General features: G+C 36.0%; 1 protein-coding gene across 1 annotated transcript in view; it reads right to left on the reverse strand.

Moving 5' to 3' along the window:
- Nucleotides 1–214: 214 nt before the first annotated feature.
- The window catches only part of DACH2 (dachshund family transcription factor 2), a gene marked incomplete at its 3' end in the record, with an annotated part of 132,967 nt that continues 111,468 nt past the window's right edge, over nucleotides 215–21,713 (reverse strand). The window contains exon 4 of the mRNA XM_039225197.1: nucleotides 215–350. Within this exon, the coding sequence (XP_039081128.1) occupies nucleotides 215–350 (136 nt within the window). The remainder of the gene's footprint in view (nucleotides 351–21,713) is intronic.

Raw genomic sequence — 21,713 nt, forward strand, 5'->3', positions numbered from 1 at the left:
GTTTTGTAAGGTTTCCAATGTCTTCAGATCTTTTCTGTGTGATGTATGGGCGCGAGTGCAAGTACGGAGCTCCTTACTTCTCTGCCATCTTGCCTCAAAAAGCCATTTTTAAGAAGGCATCAGTTCCCTAGCTTCTTTCTCCACTTTCTATTGACTAATGAAGAATTTCCTGAAAGATTTTTTTTTAATTCTTAGTTTTGGGTGAGATGCTTACCCAACTTCTCTGAATGGAGATCCATTGGAGAAGGATTGCTGGACACACTGCTGCTGGGGTGGGGGGAAGTCTGACTCCCAGGACAATGATTCTCTTCCAGCGAAGGAACAGGAGAAGGACTCTCTGGGATCCGTTCCTGACACAAAAGAAGACACAAAGGGAAGTATTATCTGTGCTCCAAGTTTTTCATGTTGGATGAGTCCATAACATTTGAAATATTGACCTCTCCCTTAACCCAAAAGCAGGCATGTTGATGATAAATGGTCTTTAACATGTATCTTTAGACAAATACACATTTTTCTTGCAAAATTATTGGAATATTATGAGGGTTAAATAAGAGAGGGTAAAGGAGACCAGCACCATGCTGGATATATGTTAGAGGCTCATGAAAAGCTTGTTTCCATTTCCTTTCGTAAAATTTATTAAATATTATGAACATAAGTACGCAGTGAATATTATTATTGTAAAATTTTATATTTATATAAAGTATATGCCGAAGCCTGGAGGGCAATTCTATTCTCTAAAAAGATATCCCAAAGGTAAACACTTGAAAATCTAGTAATAAAACTCACAAATAGTGGCATGTCGTACACGTTGAGTCTCTGTACAAATAAAAATAATGGAAACAGTATACACGTACTCTATCAGACCTCAGAAATTTATGTTGAATTCTGCCAGCAAAATGTTTGGTAGTCACAATACACAATGATGGGTTTTCCAAACTAAAATTAAGACCCATAAATATTAATTGCTTAGTATTGTTTAGACGTTTATAGTTTTAAATAATGAATTTGAATAAAAATAAAACATTTATTTTACATAGCTCTACAGTAACTATTAATAGTTTTCAAGACTTTTATGATTATGAATTTTGCTATAAATCTCTGAAGTTATTCATTATGCTTATACATCACAACTTGATGAATAAAGCCAACAATCATTCAATTAATTTGATCACTAAAATAACCAAATTGCTGTGTTTATGCATAAATGGAATAAATGTGACTGGGTAATAGACATGCTGGGACAGAGAATGCTTGTTCTATAAATATTTTAATTCATCCTTAATAAAGTTATTAAATGTTCTAATTATCTGTAATTACAAATCAGTATTCTAATAATCATATTGTTAAGAATTAATTTGTCAAATATGTGCTTGTACATTTTCACATTGATTTTGCCTGAGAGGCTTAAAATTTATAAATTCCCTAGATAAAACTGCTGTTTGTTTAAATACAAAAGTAAATAGCATAATAGTTAAAGCTTATTATTTCATTAGAAGTTAACATTTTACAATGTCTCTCATTGTGGCAGGCAAAATAACGGCCCCCTAAATGCCCTTTCCACAACCTAATGACCGAGACCTGTGAATATATTACCTTACATGGTAAATGGATTTTTCAGATGTGAGTGAGAATCTTGAGATAAATAACACTTGGAGGCAGAATGGGAAGGTCAAAGGGAGATATTATGGAAGAATAATCAGAGAGATGCAACACTTCTGGCTTTGAAGATGGATAAAGGGAACCATGAGCCAAAGAATGTCAGTGGCTTCTGTAAACTGGAAAAGGCAAAGAAACAGATTCTTCCCTGGAAGCTACAGAAAAGAATGCAGCCATGCCAACTCTTTGATTTTTTGCTTAGTGATACCCATGTTAAATATCTGACCTATAGAACTGTAAGAAAATTTATTTGCATAGTTTTAGGTCATGAAGTTTGTCATAGTTTGTTAGAGCGGCAATGAAACACTAATATAGTGATCAATTAGTAGTTTCACTTTTTATATGGTGTTTTATATTATTGTTTAGCAAATAATAACATTTGATAATTTTAGTAAAATGAAAATTAAATTTTGAGTATATTAGCTGCAGTATTATATCTTAATTAAATACTGATAATTATAATTGTCATGTCTCAAAAACAGTGTTTAAAGACAGAATTACGCATTTAATTTATATTTAGTATACAGATAAATACCTAATTGTAACACTACATATGAGGGACAAAATAGAAAGAAACATACAAACAAAGCAGAAGAAAAGAATCAACTCTTTTTCCCCTAAATAATTATACTTGTATTCTGGAGTAATGGTATGATGGTAAACATCAAGATATATATAGACCCATGTACCACGTTCTTTCACTTTCTGAAAAGACTAGCAGTTCATTAGTTATGAAATTCAACCTAAACTGTCATGATTAAAAATATGGACTATATATACTTAAAGAATACCATATATATTTAATTAAAGAATACACACCAATGCAGACACATACCAGGTTACAGACACACACAAATGCAAGGGTTTTTAACAATTTTTTAATGTTTATTCATTTTTTAGAGAGAGAACAAGAGTTGGAGAGGGACAGAGAGAGAAGGAAACACAGAATCTGAAGCAGGCTTCAGGCTCTGAGCTATTAGCACAGAGACTGACGCAGAGCTCTTACTCACAAGCTATGAGATCATGACCTGAAGTGGGACACTGAACTGACTGAGCCACCCAGATGCTCCACCAATGCAAGGATTTTTATATATAAGGTAAAAATTATTTCTCTGCCTTTCGCTGTTGTATAGCCCCAATGATTCTATCCTCAAATATGTGTATAAAATGTAGAATATTCAGTATGTGTGTTTGATTGTAACATTGGAAATCTGCTAAAAATATGTGTAATTCAATGAACACATTCATGGACATCTTGGGGCGCCTGGGTGGCTTAGTCGGTTAAGCGTCCGACTTTCGCTTAAGTCATGATCTCGCGGTTCGTGGGTTCGAGCCCCGCGTCAGGCTCTGTGCTGACTGCCAGCTCAGAGCCTGGAGCCTGTTTCAGAGTCTGTGACTCCCTCTCTCTCTGACCCTCCCCTGCTCACGCTCTCTCTCTCTCTCTCTCTCTCCTAGAAATAAAAAAAAAAAATTAAAAAAAAAAGTTTCATGGACATCTGAATGAATGGATAGGGACAAATTACAGCAGTTACTGGGCAAAAATAGAACTAAACATACAAAATCATTGTATGGTGGCAAACAGGAATCATACACACAGTAATATATGTTACCATAATAAAAATGGAAAATTTTTAAGTGATTCATAAAATCGATGCTTTGGAGAAGCATAATGATACTTGCTCTTGTCCACTCTGCCTAATAGAAAATTAAAACTTATTTGAATTAAAAAAAAAGTTTTTGGAATAGCATCTACAGAAATAGAAAATGCTATGAAAATAAGAAAAAAAAGATAATATTATGAAGGAGGATCCTCCAAATGTTTAGTTTTTAAATTATTTTATGTACCTTTCAGAAAGAGAGCATGAGTTTGGGATGGGGAGGAGCAGAGAGAGAAGGAGAGAAAGAGACTCCGAAGCAGCCCTGCACTGTCAGCACAGAGCCTGATGAGGGGCTCGAACTCACAAGTTATGAGGTTGAGAGTCCTGATGCTCAGCCTACTGAGCCACCCAGGACCCTCCCCACAAATGTTTAAAATTAGCAAATGATCAAATAATATGAACTCAAATAACTTTCTCTTCAACTCCTTCTTTGACATTTTTCAACATCATATTGAGAAAAGCAATAAAATAACTTTGAAAACTTGATTTAGAGTGACAGTAACATTTTGCATGAAGTTTTATTTCTGTTAAGATTTACTCCAATGTTCATAGCAGCACTCTCAACAATAACCAAAACATGGAAAGAACCTAAGTGTCCATCAACTGATGAATGGATCAAGAAGATGTGGTATATTTATACAATGGAATACTACATGGCAATGAGAAAGAATGAAATCTGGTCATTTGTAGCAACATAGATAGAACTAGAGTGTGTTATGTTGAGTGAAATAAGTCAGGCAGAGAAGGACAGATACCATATATTTGCACGTATAGGTGGATTAGGAGGAAGTTAACGTAGGACGAAGCAGGAGAATAAGGGGAAAAATAGTGGGGGAGAGGGAAGGAGGCCAACCATGAGAGACTCTTGAATGCTGAGAACAAACTGAGAGCTGGGGGAGGCTGGGTGAGAGGGGGAAGGGGGGTGATGGGCATGAAAGAGGGCACTTGTTGGGATGATCACTGGGTGTTATATGTAAACCAACTTGACAATAAACTATTTAAGGGAAAAAAAGATGTAATACTCTGCACTTTCCAAATTCAGTCGAGATTCAGGTCATTGTTATTGTTTTCCTAAGGTATCACAGAAATCAGACTTTTTTTTCCCCATGTAAACTGTATTAGATAAATTCAGTGCTTTATATTGATTAAGGGTTAAGTGGTGTGTGTGTGTGTGGGAATGTTTAATTTCTCTTAAAATAATTAATAGTTCTGTGAGCAATTTCTTCTCTTCAAGTAAACAGATCCACTTTTCATCCCTGTAATCAGTATGCATCTATTTAGCTACTTAACTGCAATGTGCTTTGGTTCATTAGGTGGCTACTGTTGTGTCTCAGCCTAGTTAAAATTTCACAGCAAGTTAATCTGTTTTATTACAACGAGAACACAAGTGCTTATGTCCTCATAATTTTACAGGGTTAACAGTATTTGCAACAAATTAATAAGGGCATTTAAAAAGGAAAATTGCAACTCTAAAATCCCAATCATTTTTAGTCTTTGATGACTTAATTTTATTTGGCATTTATGACTTTTACAAGCCTGTTACTCTTCACATATTTCATTTGGGCCCCATGGAAAACAGCTGTAGCTCTTCAGAAACACTACAGGTCTTCTCCAGATTCAAAGTAGCAATGGGAAGACATTTCCAAAATTCATACATACTTACCCAATCAAATCTCCAAATCAAATACTATTAGTAAACTCATTTATAATAATAACTCATATTCTAGCATACATGTGTATAGTTCAAGGCTTATTCCTAAAAATTAGAAAAATATATAGAAAATGTTATTAACAAGTACATACTATCCCCTCTTATACTCTTACCCTTTTGGAGTGGTTTATAACACAAATGGTCAAAGGAGACATTCATAATATTAAATCATTTGAAAGTATAAAGATCTGGGTCAATGTTTAGAAAATTTGGTTTTATACAAGGTTTAACACAGTCAATTTGATTTAGGATTTAGTTTATTGGTACTAAAGTATCAATTCTGCCCATTTTCATGTAGATCCTTTATTTCACCTCAATATATTCCTTTACATCCTTGGAAATATGGTAGTATACACAGAATGTATGAAATAGTAATGCACACACATGAAACATGTGTTTATATGTACATGTACAGGTATGTAGTTGCCTTTTAATAACAACTGTATTGTCAGGGGGATGCCTGACTGGCTTAGTCGAGAGAAAATGTGACTCTTGATCTCAGGGTCATGAGTTCAGGCTCCACATTGGGCATGGAGCCTACATATCAATTAGGGTTAAACAGTTGCTCCTGATATTTTATTTTGTTGATTGTTATCAAGTATTCAGTATGATTATGTATTATGTAACTTGTCTTTCTGTTTTTATTTAATTAGAATTCAACTCTTACTGTAATTATGCTTCCAAATGTTAATCTATTAATGAGTTCCTAAAGGATTTAATGGCATTTCACTGTGAGGAGAGGCTTTTCGAATTTTATTTGAATGCTAGATATTTTATTCATGCATTTATCTTGATATTTCATATTTAATGGATGTATTCCTTCTGTACTGTCACCAGAATTCTGTAGAAACAGAACAGATTGTAACTTGACAGAATTTAATAATAAAATCAAGGACAGGGAAATGAAATGTTTATTTATTGTGGCTGCTAACTTGCCTTACCAGTAACCCTGAGGAAGAATTTCATGCCCAAATTTGGTATCTCTGAATACTATTGGAAACATGACAACTTATGGATCTTTATAAATCAGCTTAAGAATTAGTCTGTATTCTACAATCACCAATTTACAATTGTATTAAAGTTACAGATGAATATGACAGGATTTTCATGAATTTAGAAAAAAACAAACATTCAGGATACAGCTAGAACATGTAACCATGAAAGAGTCCAAAATCATAGGAACCCCCTACTTGTGATCTATGTGATATTAAGACAAAGGACCCTCTCACCTCTTCAGTGTGATCAACTTGTTCTGGAAGAGGCTGACAGCTTAAGAGAATCAGTCAAAATATCTGCTCATAGCATGCAAATGACCTCAAGTGGGAAAATGGATAGTTCATTGTGAAAATGCATGACTTCCAAATTATGTTTTGGGCTTGGACCTCTGCCACCCACCCTAAACCACACACACACACACACACACACACACACACACACAAACACACAATTCTCAGTGCATCTTCACCGCATGTTCTAAAGGAAGGCAATTGCTTCGTTTTTCCATAGACTATTTTTTTCAAGTTTTCATTTAAATTCCAGTTAGTTTACAGTGAAATATTAGTTTCAGGTGTAGAATTTAAAATAAAAACTCAACCAGTGATTTTTTAATGAATTCTAATTATCATAAAAACCCTCTCTGTGTTGACTGATTTTATTACCAGATGTTCATATACTAATGCCACTGCCTTGTGACCATTTCCTATCAATTCATTAATTGACAGCTGCTCGGCCAAACAAAAAAACATAGCTAATCGGATGGTCTTGGTAAAGAGCCAAATAACATTTTCCTAATTAAATTTCCTAATTTTTTTTCAGCGAAAACTATGGCTCACAGATATTACAAAGTATCCCATGATGTATGGAATTGTTGAATCACTATATTGTACACCTGAAACTAATATAACACTGTAAGTTAATTAACTGAAACTAAAATAAAAACTAAGAAAAGAACAGCTTTGAATGAATACAAAACCAAAATAAGGTATTTAAATGTCAAATAGGAAATAGATTTTCATACCAGTCAGGTGTTTTACTTTTTATGCTCCCAGGATTTTGCCATACTCAGTGGTATAACGGAAGGATGAATAGCCTTGTAAGCTTAATGATAATAATGCAATTTCCAATTCCTTCTATAACTATATTAGTTATTAACTGCAGATGCTACTAGATGAGCCAACAAGAAAGATACCTGAGCCAGAAGTAAAAAAATATGTGCTTGGAGTAACAATAACCCCAAATTAATTTTTGACAAAACAAAAACAAACAGAAACAAATAAACAAACAAACCCAATTGTTTGCAACTTGTAATGTCTTTTGCAGTTTGGAAATTAAATTTTGCAACACTGATGATAATTTATGTTAGAAATACTCACCAAATTTTAATATCCAATGAATCGTTTTTAATTCATTCATACAATAAAATTTTATTAAGTACATAATGTACCCATTGGGAATGGAAAGAAAGTCTATAGATATTTTCATATGACATATAGATGCTCATAGTTCAAACTAAAGACTAAATAATCCACATGTACATATTCAAAGATTGATTTAAGATAAAATACACATCAGATCAATTTTGACATTAGAATAGACACCCCTTTCCAATACCCACCAGATCCCTAACTCTTCTTTTCTGCATGGAGATCAAAGCAGCCATGACAGGTGAATAACTGCTCTGTAGAGGAAAGGTCCAATACCTGTATATGCATCTAATGGTGGGGGGACTTTTGGTTCTGGTACTGATAAAGGTTGCACAGAGGAACGTATCTAAGGGAAGCTACACCTTTCTCAGCTAGTTATTGGCCATGGTATTAGTTTCTACTTATTACTATCTCTATATGGATCCTTGCATATAAAACATAATAAAATAATATTTGCTAACATATTTAGTAATTACTAAATGTCAAACAGTACTCTAAGTGTGTTGACAAGCTTTATCTCATTTAGTCTCATGTTAACACTATGAGGTAGGTATAATTACTCTTAGCATTTCATTGAAAGATGAGGCAAACTGAGATACAGATAGATTAATTAATTTGTCTAAAGGTACATAACAAGGAATGGTGGAAACCAGAACTCAAATACAGGCAGATAGTCTGACGTCAGAGCTCAGGCTCTTACCCAATGAAATCTACTTCCTAATTCATCTACCTTCACTTGATGGCTTTAGCCAGAAAGAGTATATAATTCTAGAAATCCTTTTGGGGATGGAGCTTATGTTTCCTTCATTTTTGTGTTTTTGACAAGCAATGTGACACTGTGCTTTGCATATACTAAATCTTGCTAAATCAGTGAATTCTGTGTTCTTGCTCTTGTCTAACAAAAATGATAACAATAATAATACAGTAAGTCCATATTCAGCATTAACTATCATTTTTGACCAACTGCAAGGCTAACTGCAATATACTTGCTAATGTTTTACCTTGTATTATCTTTCCCCAAAAAAACTACTTTTTCAAGGCATTTTGTCCACCCTACTTAATGTTCTAGAACAGTGCTATCCAATAAAAACTTCTGCAATAATGCAAATATTCTATACTTGTGCTGTCTGAGATAGTAGCCACAAGTAACATGTGACTATTAAGCACTTAAAATGTCACTAGTTGCAACAGGCTAACTGAACTTTCTATTTTCTTTAATTCATTTAAATTTAAATAGCCACATGTGGCTAGTAGTATTGAACAGTGTTGCTATAGTAAATATATTCCATGCATCTAAAACTCATTGTTAATTACAATGTTTATCTGGCTTATATCCATGGAGGTAGGGAAATTTATTAAACTATAAACAAATATCTATATCTATATATACATATATAGATATATTTTAGAAGTATATGCTTCTAAAAGTCATGTCATTTCTCAGATCCCTTAAAAGCTATGGTTTTCTCTCCTACCTGTGAAAAGAAAATTTTAAAAAAAGATGTCAGCATTGGTGTAGATAGCCATGAGCCATGTCTACTCTGCCTTGTGTCAGTTTTCACTATTTGAGGGCATTTCCAGGAATCCACACCTCTGATTAACAAATTTTTTCACACTAGGGTAGAGATTTTTACATACTGGTAGAAGAAAAAGACCCAAATGCAATCATGTTCATCCCAATTTGATACCACTCTATGTTAAGGTGGTATAATTTCAATTGAGAAACAAACTACTTATTCAATAATTTTATAGAGATTTCTCAAACTTTTAATTAACATGTTTTTCTGAAAAAATAGAAATTAGTAGGTAAAGTTGTTTGAAAACTTTTTGTTTGTTTTGTTTAGAGATATGAGGGGAGATTGGAATGGAGAGTTTGATTTGATAAACATTTTATATTTCATGTAATGCTTTAAAAAGAAAGTGTTGTTGGGGTGCCTGGGTGACTCAGTTGGTTAAGCATCTGACACTTGATTTCAGCACAAGTCATGGTTTCATGGTTCATGGGATAGAGCTCCACATCAGGCTCTGTAGTGCAGGGCAGAGCCTGTTTGGATCCTCTGTCTCCTTCTCTCTCTGCCACTACCTGGCTTGCACTTCCTCTCTCTCTAAAAATAATAGATAAAAGCTTAAAAAGAAAATAAAAGAAAGTGTTGCCTTGGAGCCTGCTCAAATTAGGGCCAGTTGTTACATTTTCAGCAATTTTGTAAGCCAGGTGTTAAAATGATGATAAGTCAGTCAATGGAAAGATTTACACCACAAAAGTTAGAAAATGTTATAAGTCAGAATTTTTCTTACTTCTTTTTGTTTTGTTTTGTTGTTTGTTTTGTTTTGTTTGAGATCTGGTTTATAGGCATACCATTGGATGCAGGCCCAGATTGAAAAAAAAAATTGAATATTTATTTACTTTTTAAAATTTTAAATGTTTTATTTATTTGAGACAGAGAAAGACAGAGCATGAGCAAGGGAGGGACAGAGAGAGAGGGAGACACAGTTTCCAAAGCAGGCTCAGGCTCCAAGCTGTCAGCACAGAGCCCGACGTGGGGCTCGAATCTACGAACTGTGAGATCATGACCTGAGCCGAAGTTGAACGCTTAACCAACTGAGCCATCCATGCACTCCCAAAACATTGAATGTTTAAATCCATTATGGGAATCTGAGGCTTATATTTCTTTCTAATGTTCAACATAATCTGAATAAGGAAATATTAAGTATATGAATAACTACACTAAATGCTGTATTCATTTGAGTTTATGCACATTCAAATAAACACAAGTAGTGTCATATTATAAAAATATATATTAGGTAAATATGCATTCAATCACAGCTGTCTGCATCCCACATAGTTCCTTTTAAAAGACATGAAAAATTAGAGACAAACATAGCACAATAACAAATCACCTACTATTAAAATATGAAATCCAGAGAATGCAGGAAAATTCAAATCATCATATGTAGTTTCCACTCTTGTTATGACCCAAGAATGCTGGTCTTGTAGAGTATAAAACAAAATCAGCAAAACCATGTTTTCAAAATAGAACATATACATTCATTTTGTCTATTTAACTTTTTAATCAAAAATTCTAAAGCTCTTAATTCTGTTTATTGTTTGTCTCTCTCATTTAAATCATAAACGTTAAAAGCCACCTGATGCATAACAGACACTCAATCACTGGAAAAAATATATGGATGGACCCATAAACTTTTAAACCAGATATAAGTGGCTTATTCTAATTCAATGAGTTAACAAATGGGCTTACTAAGAAATGCTAATTTAGCTTACTGGAATTAAAATGAGGAGTTATTTGGCTTATACATTAACCTAAACAGTTTTCTGATGTAAACTCAAACAGAAGAAATGCAAACACAGAAACAAGTGTAAAGAAAGTGAGATCTATTTTGCAGGAAGGAAAATTGAAATACAGAAATGTTAAAATGGATGCATCCATGTCTTTAAACAGAAATGATAAGAGCTGGAAATTAAATATGGTTTGTAGGCCGACATTCACTAACTTGATGTCCTCTATGGAAATTCCTAATATTCAAAGTACATACTGTAGGACCAGCTTCCAAAGTAAATGAGATCATAGTCTCAAGATCATCAGTGTCAAGGCACAGGCATCTGCTTAACACAAACAATGCTAAAGAAGAATAGCAGATGCTTAGAAGGATACAGAACCTTGTTTTAATATCATAACATGTTTTTTTAATTCCAGTGACATTTTTAAATGATATGGAAAAAAGGCAAAGTTTTATTTGATTTTTTAAAATATGTAAACAATAATGATCATTTATTTTTTAAATGCTTATTTATTTTTGAAAGAGAGAGAGAGACAGAGACAGAGTATGAGCAGGTGAGGGTCAGAGAGAGAGGAAGACACAGAATTTGAAGCTGGCTCCAGGTTCCGAGCTGTCAGCACAGAGCCCAACATGAGGCTTGAACTCACAAACCACAAGATCATGCCCTGAGCTGAAGTAAGACTCTTAACCAACTGAGCCACCCAGGCTCCCCAAAGCTCATTTTTAAAAATTAATGTTTATTTATTTTTGAAGGAGAAAGAGAGAGTGAGAGCAAGAGTAAGAGAGAGAGAGAGCGAGAGAGAGAGAAAGAGAGCGCACAAGCAGGAAGGGTCAGAGAAAGAGGGAGAAACAGAATCTGAAGCAGGCTCCAGGCTCTGAGCTGTCAGCACAGAGCCCTATGTGGGGCTCCAACCCAGGAACTGCAAGATCATGACCTAAGCCGAAGATGGACATTTAACCTACTGAGCCACTCAGAAACCCCAATAATAATATTTTAAACATATTAATAAATTTGGTAGCTGTTTCTGTAAACTTTCAAAAATTTAATATAACAGTGTGTATTTTGGGCTTTTTGTGTAATATAGCTAATCTTTCTGTGTATATTAAGTTTTTGATATATGTTTGTTTTTCTGCAGCTGAGTTATAAAATACTGAAAGTAAGGAATATAATGGAAATACCAGCAGACCATTAACTATAGAGATGCCATCATAGATGACACTATAACCACATTATATTGTATATTCTGTGAACCGAATATATCTTATAAATTCATATGTTGAAACTCTTTCCTTAATGTGATAATATTTGGACATGGGCCTTTTGGAGGTGTAATTCAGTCATTGTGTAGGGGAGACCTCATAATGGTATTATGAAGAAGAGATATGAAAAAGTTTGCTTCCTGTCTATCTCTGTCATGTGAGAACACAGTAAGAAAGTGGTCATCAGCAAATCAGGAAGAGAGCTGTCACCAGGAATCAGAAGGAACTTTGATCTAGTAATTTCCAGCCTCTATAACTGTGAGAAATAAATATATAATGTTTAAGCCATCTGGTTTCTGGTATTTTGTTACAGCAAACCACTGAGCAAAAAATATAATACACAGCAAAGAAAGTGAATCAGGCTATTATGAAATTCACTAATTCATAATGGATTTATCAGAAAAAATACAATTTCATAATTATGACATTTTTTCAAAATGTTATATTTTAAGTTTTCTGATCCTATTTTGGAAGGTCAGTTTAATCTAAAGGGTCGACATCATATAAAAGGTACAGTGATTTCAATTCAAATAATTTGTAAAACAATGAGAAATACTAATTAAAATTTCTATTTCTTATGCCAAAATGCTGGGATATAAAATCTGGAAATGAAAGATGGAGGAAGATGGTGGCAGAGTAGAAGGACCCTAGGAACCTTTTGTCCCATAAACACACAGCTAGATAATAATCAAATCATTCTAACTACTCCAGAAAAAGACATGAAGACTGACAGAACAAATTTCACAACTAAAGGCAGAGAAAAGGCCACATGAAAGAAGATAGGAAGTGCAAAATTGTGCATTACGGGAGAAATGGATCCCAGCTGCTGCAGAGGGCAGGAGTCTGTTATCATGGAAAAGGGATCCTGAGAGAAGACCACACGGGAACACACAAGAGAATATTTCTCCACAGACTTGGGCTTACAAAATGAGATGGGTTGAATCCTATGAGTTCTTGCAACCAACCAGGCTTAAAGCATCGAGTTTTAAAGCTTTAAGCCCTTGGCTTGGATGGAGCCAGGAGAAAACTTCCCTACCTCTGGAGAGAAGACAAGGAACCCAGGACCAGACAGCATGGAAACAGTGATCTGAAGAATGCCTTAGGCACGCGGTAGAGAGATTATTCATGCCTATTGGAGAATGTCCCTGAGAGTCAGCATTCACAGAGAAGCCCGCCTCTCCTGCAACAATGGATCTTACTGGTGCCATTTCCTTCCCTCATACTTCAACATAAACACATTTTCACCTTTGGAAGCAACTCAGCACCAATACTGGGTTCCTAACTTGCATACACCAAGCAACAACTTCCTGTTCTGTGGCAAGTCTGCCCTCCTCAAACAAGCTTGTCCCAGTCCAAACACAGAGTGCCCCTCCCTATGAAGAGCATAAACACGTGCCCTCACCAAGTTTCCCAATCAGAGCGTTCTGCAAGTCCTCATTTCTAGGGGGAAATGGTGTCAGGCCTAATTTCACAAGCAGACCAGAGGACACCTAATTAAAACTTGGCACATTCAGGCCAGGGACCAAACACCACAGCAGGCAAGGAAAGCCACTGCAGAGGACTGGCCTGAAGGATAGAATAGCCAAAACACAATAATAACAGACTCTAGCAAGACAGACCAGACACACTCCATGAATGACAAAACTTGAGTACTACTTGAATTTTTCTTCAAAAGGATATTACTTTTAAGAGCAAAAGACATAACTGGCTTTTCTAAAACAGAGAAAAAATGCCTAGGTAGATGAATTTATCCCAAATTAAAGAACAAAATAAGGCCACAACTGGCAATCTAAGTAAAACCGTTATAAGTAACATGCCTGATGGAGAACTTAAAGGAACAATCATAAGAACACTCTTAGGGCTTGAGAAAAGAATAGAAGATATCTCTGAGACACTTAAAACATAGATAAAAGAGTTATAAGAGAATAAATCAGAGATGAATAATGCCATAAATGAGATTGGAAACAGGCTTGATTCAATGAACAGCAGGCTGGAAAGATCAAAGGAAAAATTAGTGACATAGAAGGTAAAATATTGGAAAATAATGAACCTGAACAAAAGAAAGAAAGTGGAATTATGAAACACAAAAATAGACTTACATAACTCAGTGATTCCCTCAAATGTGATAATATTGGTATTATAGGAGTCACAGAAGAAGAGAAAATAAAGGAGACAGAGAATTTATTTCAAACATATGATATTTGTCCTTTTCTGCCTGACTTATTTCGCTCAGCATAAGGGAGAGAGGCAAACCATGAGAGACTCTTGAATACAGAGAACAACCTGAGGACTCATGGGTGTGTGTCGTGGGGGGGGGGGAGATGGGCATGGAGGAGAGCACTTGTGGGGATGAGCACCGGGTGTTATATGGAAACCAACTTGACAATAAACTATCTGTAAAAATAAATAAATAAATAAATAAATATGTAAACATTAAAAAAAAGTTTGAGGAGCACAGCTTCAGAGCATGAGAAGATCCTGCTACCACACATATAATTTACTCAAAATAATTTGACTGGCAATAAAATTATTTTTTCTGTGGAAAAAAAGAAACATTAAAAAAATAAATAAATAAAAGAAAATTTATTTCAAGAAATAATAGCTGAAAACTTTACTAATGTGGGGAAGGAAACAGACTTCCAGATCCAGGAGTCACAGAGAACTCCTACCAAAATCAACAAAAGCTGGCCAACATGAAGACATACTGTAATTCAATTTTCAAAAGATAGTGATAAAGAAAAAATATCTTAAAAGCAGCAAGACAAAAGTAGACCTTAACTTACAATGGAATATCTATAAGTCCAGCTGGAGATTTCTCAACAGAAAGTTGGCAAAACAAGCAAACAAAAAAACAAACGGGAGTACCATTGAAATAGTGAAAGTGCTGAAGGGGAAAAATCTGCAGCCAAGAATACTCCATCAAGCAAGGCTATCATTCTCAAAAGAAGAAGAGATAAAGAGTATCCCAGACAAACTAAAATTAAAGGAATTCGTGACCAGTAAACTAGCCCTGAAAGAAATTTAAAAGGACACTTTTAGTGGAAAGAAGATATCAAAATTTATAAAATAAGAAATGATTGGAAAAAATCTCCAGAAACAAAGACAAAACAAGTAATAAAATGGTACTAAATACATATATCTCCACAATTACTTTGAATATAAATGGATGAACTACTCTAGTCAAAATACATAGGGTGTTAGAATAGATAAAAACACAAGACACATCTATATGATTCCTATAAGAGATTCAGTTTAGACATAAAGACACCTTCAGTTTGGAAGTGAGTGGGTGGAGAACTATTTATGAAAATGGATGTCAAAAGAAAGCCAGAGTAGCAATAATTATAACAAACAAAGTAGACTATAAACTAAAGAGTGTAACAAGAGGAAAAGAAGGGCACCATATCATAGTAAAGGGGACAATCCAACAGGAAGAAGTAGCAATTCTAAATATTTATGCACCCAACATGGGAGAACCCAAATATAAAAACAATTAGTAACAAACATAAAGGAACTAATTGATAATAATACAATAATAGTAGCAAACATTAACATCCTACTTATATCAATGTACAGATCATCTAAACAGAAAATCAAAAAGAAAACAAGGACTTTGAATGATACTGGACCAGGGGACTTAGGAGATATATTCAGAACATTTTATCCTAAAAGAGCAATATACATATTCTTTTCAAGTGCATATGGGACATTCTCCAGATTAGATCACATATTAGATCACAAACTGGGCCTCAACAAATATAAAAAAGACTGAAATCATAATACGCACCATTTTTTTAACCACGATGCCATGAAGCAAGAATAATTTCAAAGAAACAAACTAATCTTATACCTGAAGAAGTTAGAAAATGAACAACCAAAAAAAAAATTAAGCCAGCAGAAAGATGGAAATAATAAAGACTAGGGCAGAAATAAATGATAGAGAATCTAAAAAAATAATCAATAGAACATTTTATCTTGGAAAAATTAATAATATTGATAACTTCTAGCCACATCTAACAAAGAGAAAAGAATATGACTCAAATAAATCCAATGAAAAGTGAAAGAGAAAAACTAACAAACAACATCACAAAAATATAAAGAATATATGAGTATATTATGAAAACTATATGCCAACAAATGGGACAACCTGGAAAAAATGGATAAATTCATAGAAACTTATATACTCCCAAAACTGAAAAAGGAAGAAATAGAAAAGTTGAACAGATCAATAACTAGCAAGGAAATGAAATCAGTAGTCAAAAGACTCCCAACAAACTCAATTCCCAGACCAGACGGATTCACGGGTGAATTCTACCAAACATGTACAGAAGAGTTAATAGCATACTTCACAAATTATTCCAAACATTAGAAAAGTAGAGGAAAACTCCAAATTCATTCTTTGAGACCAGCATCACCCGATACCAAACCAGAAAAAGACTGCTGAAAAAGAGATCTATCTACAAGTGAATATTCCTGATGAACATGGATGCATACTTCTCAATAAAATACTAGCAAACTGAATCCAACAATACATTTAAAAAAATCAGTCTCCACAATCAAGGGGGATTTTTTTCCCATGTTGCAAGAATGGTTCAATATTCACAAATCAATCAGTGCAATATATCATGTCAATAGCAGAATATGGATAAGAACCATATTGTCATTTCAATTGATACAGGAAAAGCATTTGACAAAGCACAACATCTATCCATGATCAAAATCCTCAACTAAGTAGGTTTAGAAGGAACATACCTCAACATAATAAAGGCTATAAATGAACAGCACAGATAATATTACCCTCAATGGGGAAAAAACCGAGAGATCTTCCCCTAAGGTCAGAGGAAGACACGAATGTCGACTCTCACCAATATTATTTAACATAGTACTGAAGTCCTAGATAGAGACATCAGAAAATAAAAATAAATAAAACGCATCTAAATTGGCAAGGAAGAAGTAAAACTTTGACTATTTGTAGAAGAAATGATATTACATATAGAAAACATGAAAGGCTCCACCCAATACCTCCTGGGACTGACATAGATAGGAATTCAGTAAAGTCACAAGATATAAAATCAACATAAAAGAAATTGGTTGCATTTCTATACACCAATAATGAAGCAGCAGAAAGATAAATTACGGAATCAATTCCAATTATAATTGCACCAAAAAGCAAAAGATTCCTAGAAATAAACCTGACCAAAGAGGTGAAAGACCTGTACTCTGAAAACAATAAAACACTGATTATAATGACATAAATAAATGGAAAGACATTCCATACTCATGGATTAAAAGAAAAATTATTGTTGAAATGTCTATACTATCTAAAAGCAATCTGTATATTTAATGCAATCCCATATCAAAATATTAACAACATTTCTCACAGAGCTAGAATAAACAATCCTAAAATTTGTAGGGAACCACAAAAGACCCTGAATGGCCAAAGCAACTTTGAAAGGAAAAACAAAGCTGGAGGCATCACAATTTCAGACTTCAAGTTATATTACAAAGCTGTAGTAATCAAAACAGTATGGTACTAGCACAAAAATAGATACATAGGGAGAGATAGGGAGGGAGGGGAGGGAACCCGGCTTGCGTCCAACTACAGTGAGTGACTAACTGGCAAGTGCTGACTAGCTGCCTGGAGTCCAGGAAAAAGGAAAGAAAAGCTGAGATTGCTCATAGAACCGTCCTTGGAGAAGAGGAAAAACATCCTCGGCTTGGAGAGACGGTGTTTTTTAGCTCTGGCTGGGGTGCTGACTTTAAACTAGGTGCTCTGGTCCCAGAAGGCTCCAGGAAAAACTGAACTGCCAGATCCCCGGCCCCATCCATGGCAGCAGCAGCCCGGTGAAGTGGCAGCAACACCTGCGGCAGAGGTCCTGGTGCCCCTTGAAGCGGTGGCAGCACGAGCAACAGCGGCCTGCTGAAGCAGCTGTGGCGAACTGGTGAAGCAGTGCCTGCGCCCAGTAGAGACGCAGCAGCGCGCACTACAGTGGCCCCGTGAAGCGGTGGCGGGGACCCGCTGAAGAAGTGCCGGAGACTGGTGAAGCCGCAGCAGCGCACACGACAGCAGCCCCGCTGAAGTGGAGGCGGCACGCTGCTGCGATCTGGACTCTGTGGACATGAAGTTGTTATGCTCCCCGCTCCCCGATCACACTCCATTTGTATTGCTGCTTGACCCCGCAGATCTGAGGCTGCTACACTTCCCCCACCCCCCAACTCAACCCCTGGCAACAGGGAAGCAGCAACCTGCTGGACTGTTCAGGGCAGTATGACAAAGCCCGCGGACTGGGACCTGAAAACGAGGCAGAGCATGGGGCATAGAACTCAGCCCACCTTGGCTACATCCTCAGCACAGGGAAATCAGACCCGAAGAACTGATTTGCAAAGCTTGGTTGAGAAAGGACTGGGGCGACGCTATTCTTCTCCCCACAGCCACCAAGGTAGGGCCTCAGGGAGGCCAGGGGACACAGTGGAGACAAGACCTGCCTACACCAAACCACGCCAAACCCCTCCAGATAGCTGTTTTGTTGTTGTTGTAGCTGTTTTTACCTGAGCCTTGGTTTGCGTTTATTGGTTTTGTCTGTGCGCTTGTGTACCTGTGTTCCCTCTGTGGTTTTCTGTTTTCTTTTTCCAGGGCTGCCTCAAGAAACAAGCCAAACTACACATGGTGGAGAGTCCCAAATACCACTACCAGTAGGGAGCATTAACCAAATGCTCAACAAGAGAAACCAAGAGGCACCATCCAAAGAACACTTCCTGAACAGACAGGCCCTGAACAGTCAAAATAGCCCTCTCTAATACAACAGAATTGCAGGGGCCGAATGAAAAACAAGCTTCTAAAAGTAACAAGAGATAGAAAGCTAATCAAAATGACGAAACGAAATAACTCTCCTCCAAAGAAACTCCAGTAAGAAATGACAGCTAGAAAACTGCTCAAAGCAGATATAAGCAACATAACTGAACAAGAATTTAGAACAATAATCATAAAATTAATCGCCGGGCTTGAAAAAAGCATGGAGGACATCAGAGAAACTATGGCTACAAACACTATGGAACTGAAAAATAGTTATGGTGAATTAAAAAATGCGATACATGAGATACATAATAAACTGGAGGCGTCCAATGCACGGATTGAAGAGGCAGAAAGGAAAATAAGTGATTTAGAAGACACTATTATAGAAAAAGAAGAAACTGAGAAAAAGAGAGATAAACTGATTCAGGAACATGAAAGAAGAGTTCGAGAGCCCAGCGACACAATCAAACGGAGCAATATCCGTATCATAGGAATTCCAGAAGAGGAAGAGAGAGGGAAAGGTGCTGAAGGAGTCTGGAACAAATTAAAGCAGAGAACTTCCCCAAACTGGAGAGGGAAGTAGACGTTGAAATTCAAGAGACACAGAGAACTCCCCTCAGACGTAATTTGAATCGATCATTTGCACGAAATATCAGAGTGAAACTGGCAAAATATAAGGACAAAGAGAGAATTTTGAAAGCAGCTAGGGAGAAAAAGGCCCTAATGTACAAAGGGAATCCTATTAGATGGTGACAGACCTATCTAAGAGCCCTGGACCTGATGACTTCCCTGGGGAATTCTATCAGACATTTAAAACAGAATTAATAGCAATTCTTCTCAAGCTATTCCAAAAAATAGAAATCGAAGGAAAACTTCCAGACTCATTTTATGAAGCCAGCATCACTCTGATTCCCAAGCCAGACAGAGATCCAGCAAAAAAAGAGAACTACAAGCCAAAATTCTTGATGAATACGGATGCAAAAATCCTCAACAAGATACTTGCATATCGAATCCAACAGCACATAAAAAGAATGATCCACCAAGATCAAGTGGGATTCATTCCAGCATTACAGGGCTGGTTCAAAATACACAAATCAATCAATGGGATACATCACATCAACAAAAGAAAAGATAAAAACCATATGATCTGATCGATAGATGCAGAAAAAGCATTTGAAAAAATACAACTTCCCTTCTTAATAAAGACGCTCGAGATAGAAGGGATAGAAGGAACTTACTTAAACATCATAAAAGCCATCTATGAGAAGCCTTCAGCTACCATCATCCTCAATGGGGAAAAACTGAGAGCTTTCTCCCTGAGATCAGGAATACTTCAGGGATGTCCACTCTCACTGCTGTTGTTTAACATAGTGCTGGAAGTCCTAGCATCAGCCATCTCACAACAAAAAGAAATAAAAGGCATCAAAATTGGCAAAGAAGAAGTCAAACTTTCACTTTTCACAGACGACATGATACTCTACATAGAAAACCCGACAGACGCCACCAAAAGCCTACCAGAACTGATCCAAGAATTCAGCAATGTTACAGGGTACAAAATCAATGTACAGAAATCGGTTGCATTTTTATACACTAACAATGAAGCAACAGAAAGAGAAATCAAGAAACTGATTCCATTCACAATTGCACAAAAAACCATAAAGTACCTAAGAATAAACCTAAGCAAGTATACAAGACATTTGTAGGATGAAAACTATAGAAAACTTATGAAGGAAATTGAAGAAGGCACAAAGAAATGGAAAAACATTCCATGCTCATGGATAGGAAGAATAAATATAGTTAAAATGTCATTACTACCCAAAGCACTCTACACATTCAATGCTATCCCAATCTAAATTGCACCAGCATACTTCTCAAAACTAGAACAAACTATCATAAAATTTGTATGGAACCACAAAAGACCCCAAATAGCCAAAGTAATATTGAAGAAGAAAACCAATACGGGAGTTATCACCATCCCTGACTTTAGCCTCTACTACAAAGCTGTCATCATCAAGACAGTACGGTATTGGCACAAAAACAAACGCATAGACCAATGGAATAGAATTGAGAACTCAGAATTGGACCCAAAAGTGTATGGCCAACTAATCTTTGACAAAGCAGGAAAGAGTATGCAATGGAAAAAAGACAGCCTCTTTAACAGATGGTGCTGGGAGAACTGGACAGAAACATTGAGAAGAATGAAACTAGATCATTTTCTCACACCATACACAAAAATAAACTCAAAATGGATAAAGGACCTGAACATGAGACAGGAAACCATCAAAACCCTAGAAGAGAAAACAGGAAACAACCTCCTTGACTTCCACCGCAGCAATTTCTTACTTGACACATCCCCAAATTCAAAAGAATCAAGAGCAAAAATAAACTATTGGGACTTCATCAAGATGAAAAGCTTCTGCCCGTCAAAGGAAACAATCCATAAAACTAATAGGCAACAGACAGAATGGGAAATGATAGTTGCAAATGACATATCAGATAAAGGGTTAATATCCAAAATGTATAAGGAACTCACCAAACTCCACACCCGAATAACAAACAACCCAATGAAGAAATGGGCAGAAGCTATGAATAGTCACTTCTCCAAAGAGGACATCCAGAGGGCCAACAGACACATGAAATGGTGCTCAGCATCCCTCCTCATCAGGGAAATACACAACAAAACCACACTGAGATACCACCTCATGTCAGTCAGAGTGGCTAAAAAGAGCAAATCAGAGACTCTAGATGCTGGAGAGGATGTGGAGAAACGGGCACCCTCCTGCACTGTTGGTGGGAATGTAAAGTGGTACAGCCCCTCTGGAAAACAGTGTGGAGGTTCCTCAAAAAATTAACAATAGAACTCCCCTATGACCCAACAATAACACTGATAGGAATTTACCCAAGGGATACAAGAG

This window comes from Hyaena hyaena, unplaced genomic scaffold, assembly GCF_003009895.1.
Source record: "Hyaena hyaena isolate Hyena2069 unplaced genomic scaffold, ASM300989v1 scaffold_1974, whole genome shotgun sequence".
NCBI classification, from domain to species: Eukaryota; Metazoa; Chordata; class Mammalia; order Carnivora; family Hyaenidae; genus Hyaena; species Hyaena hyaena.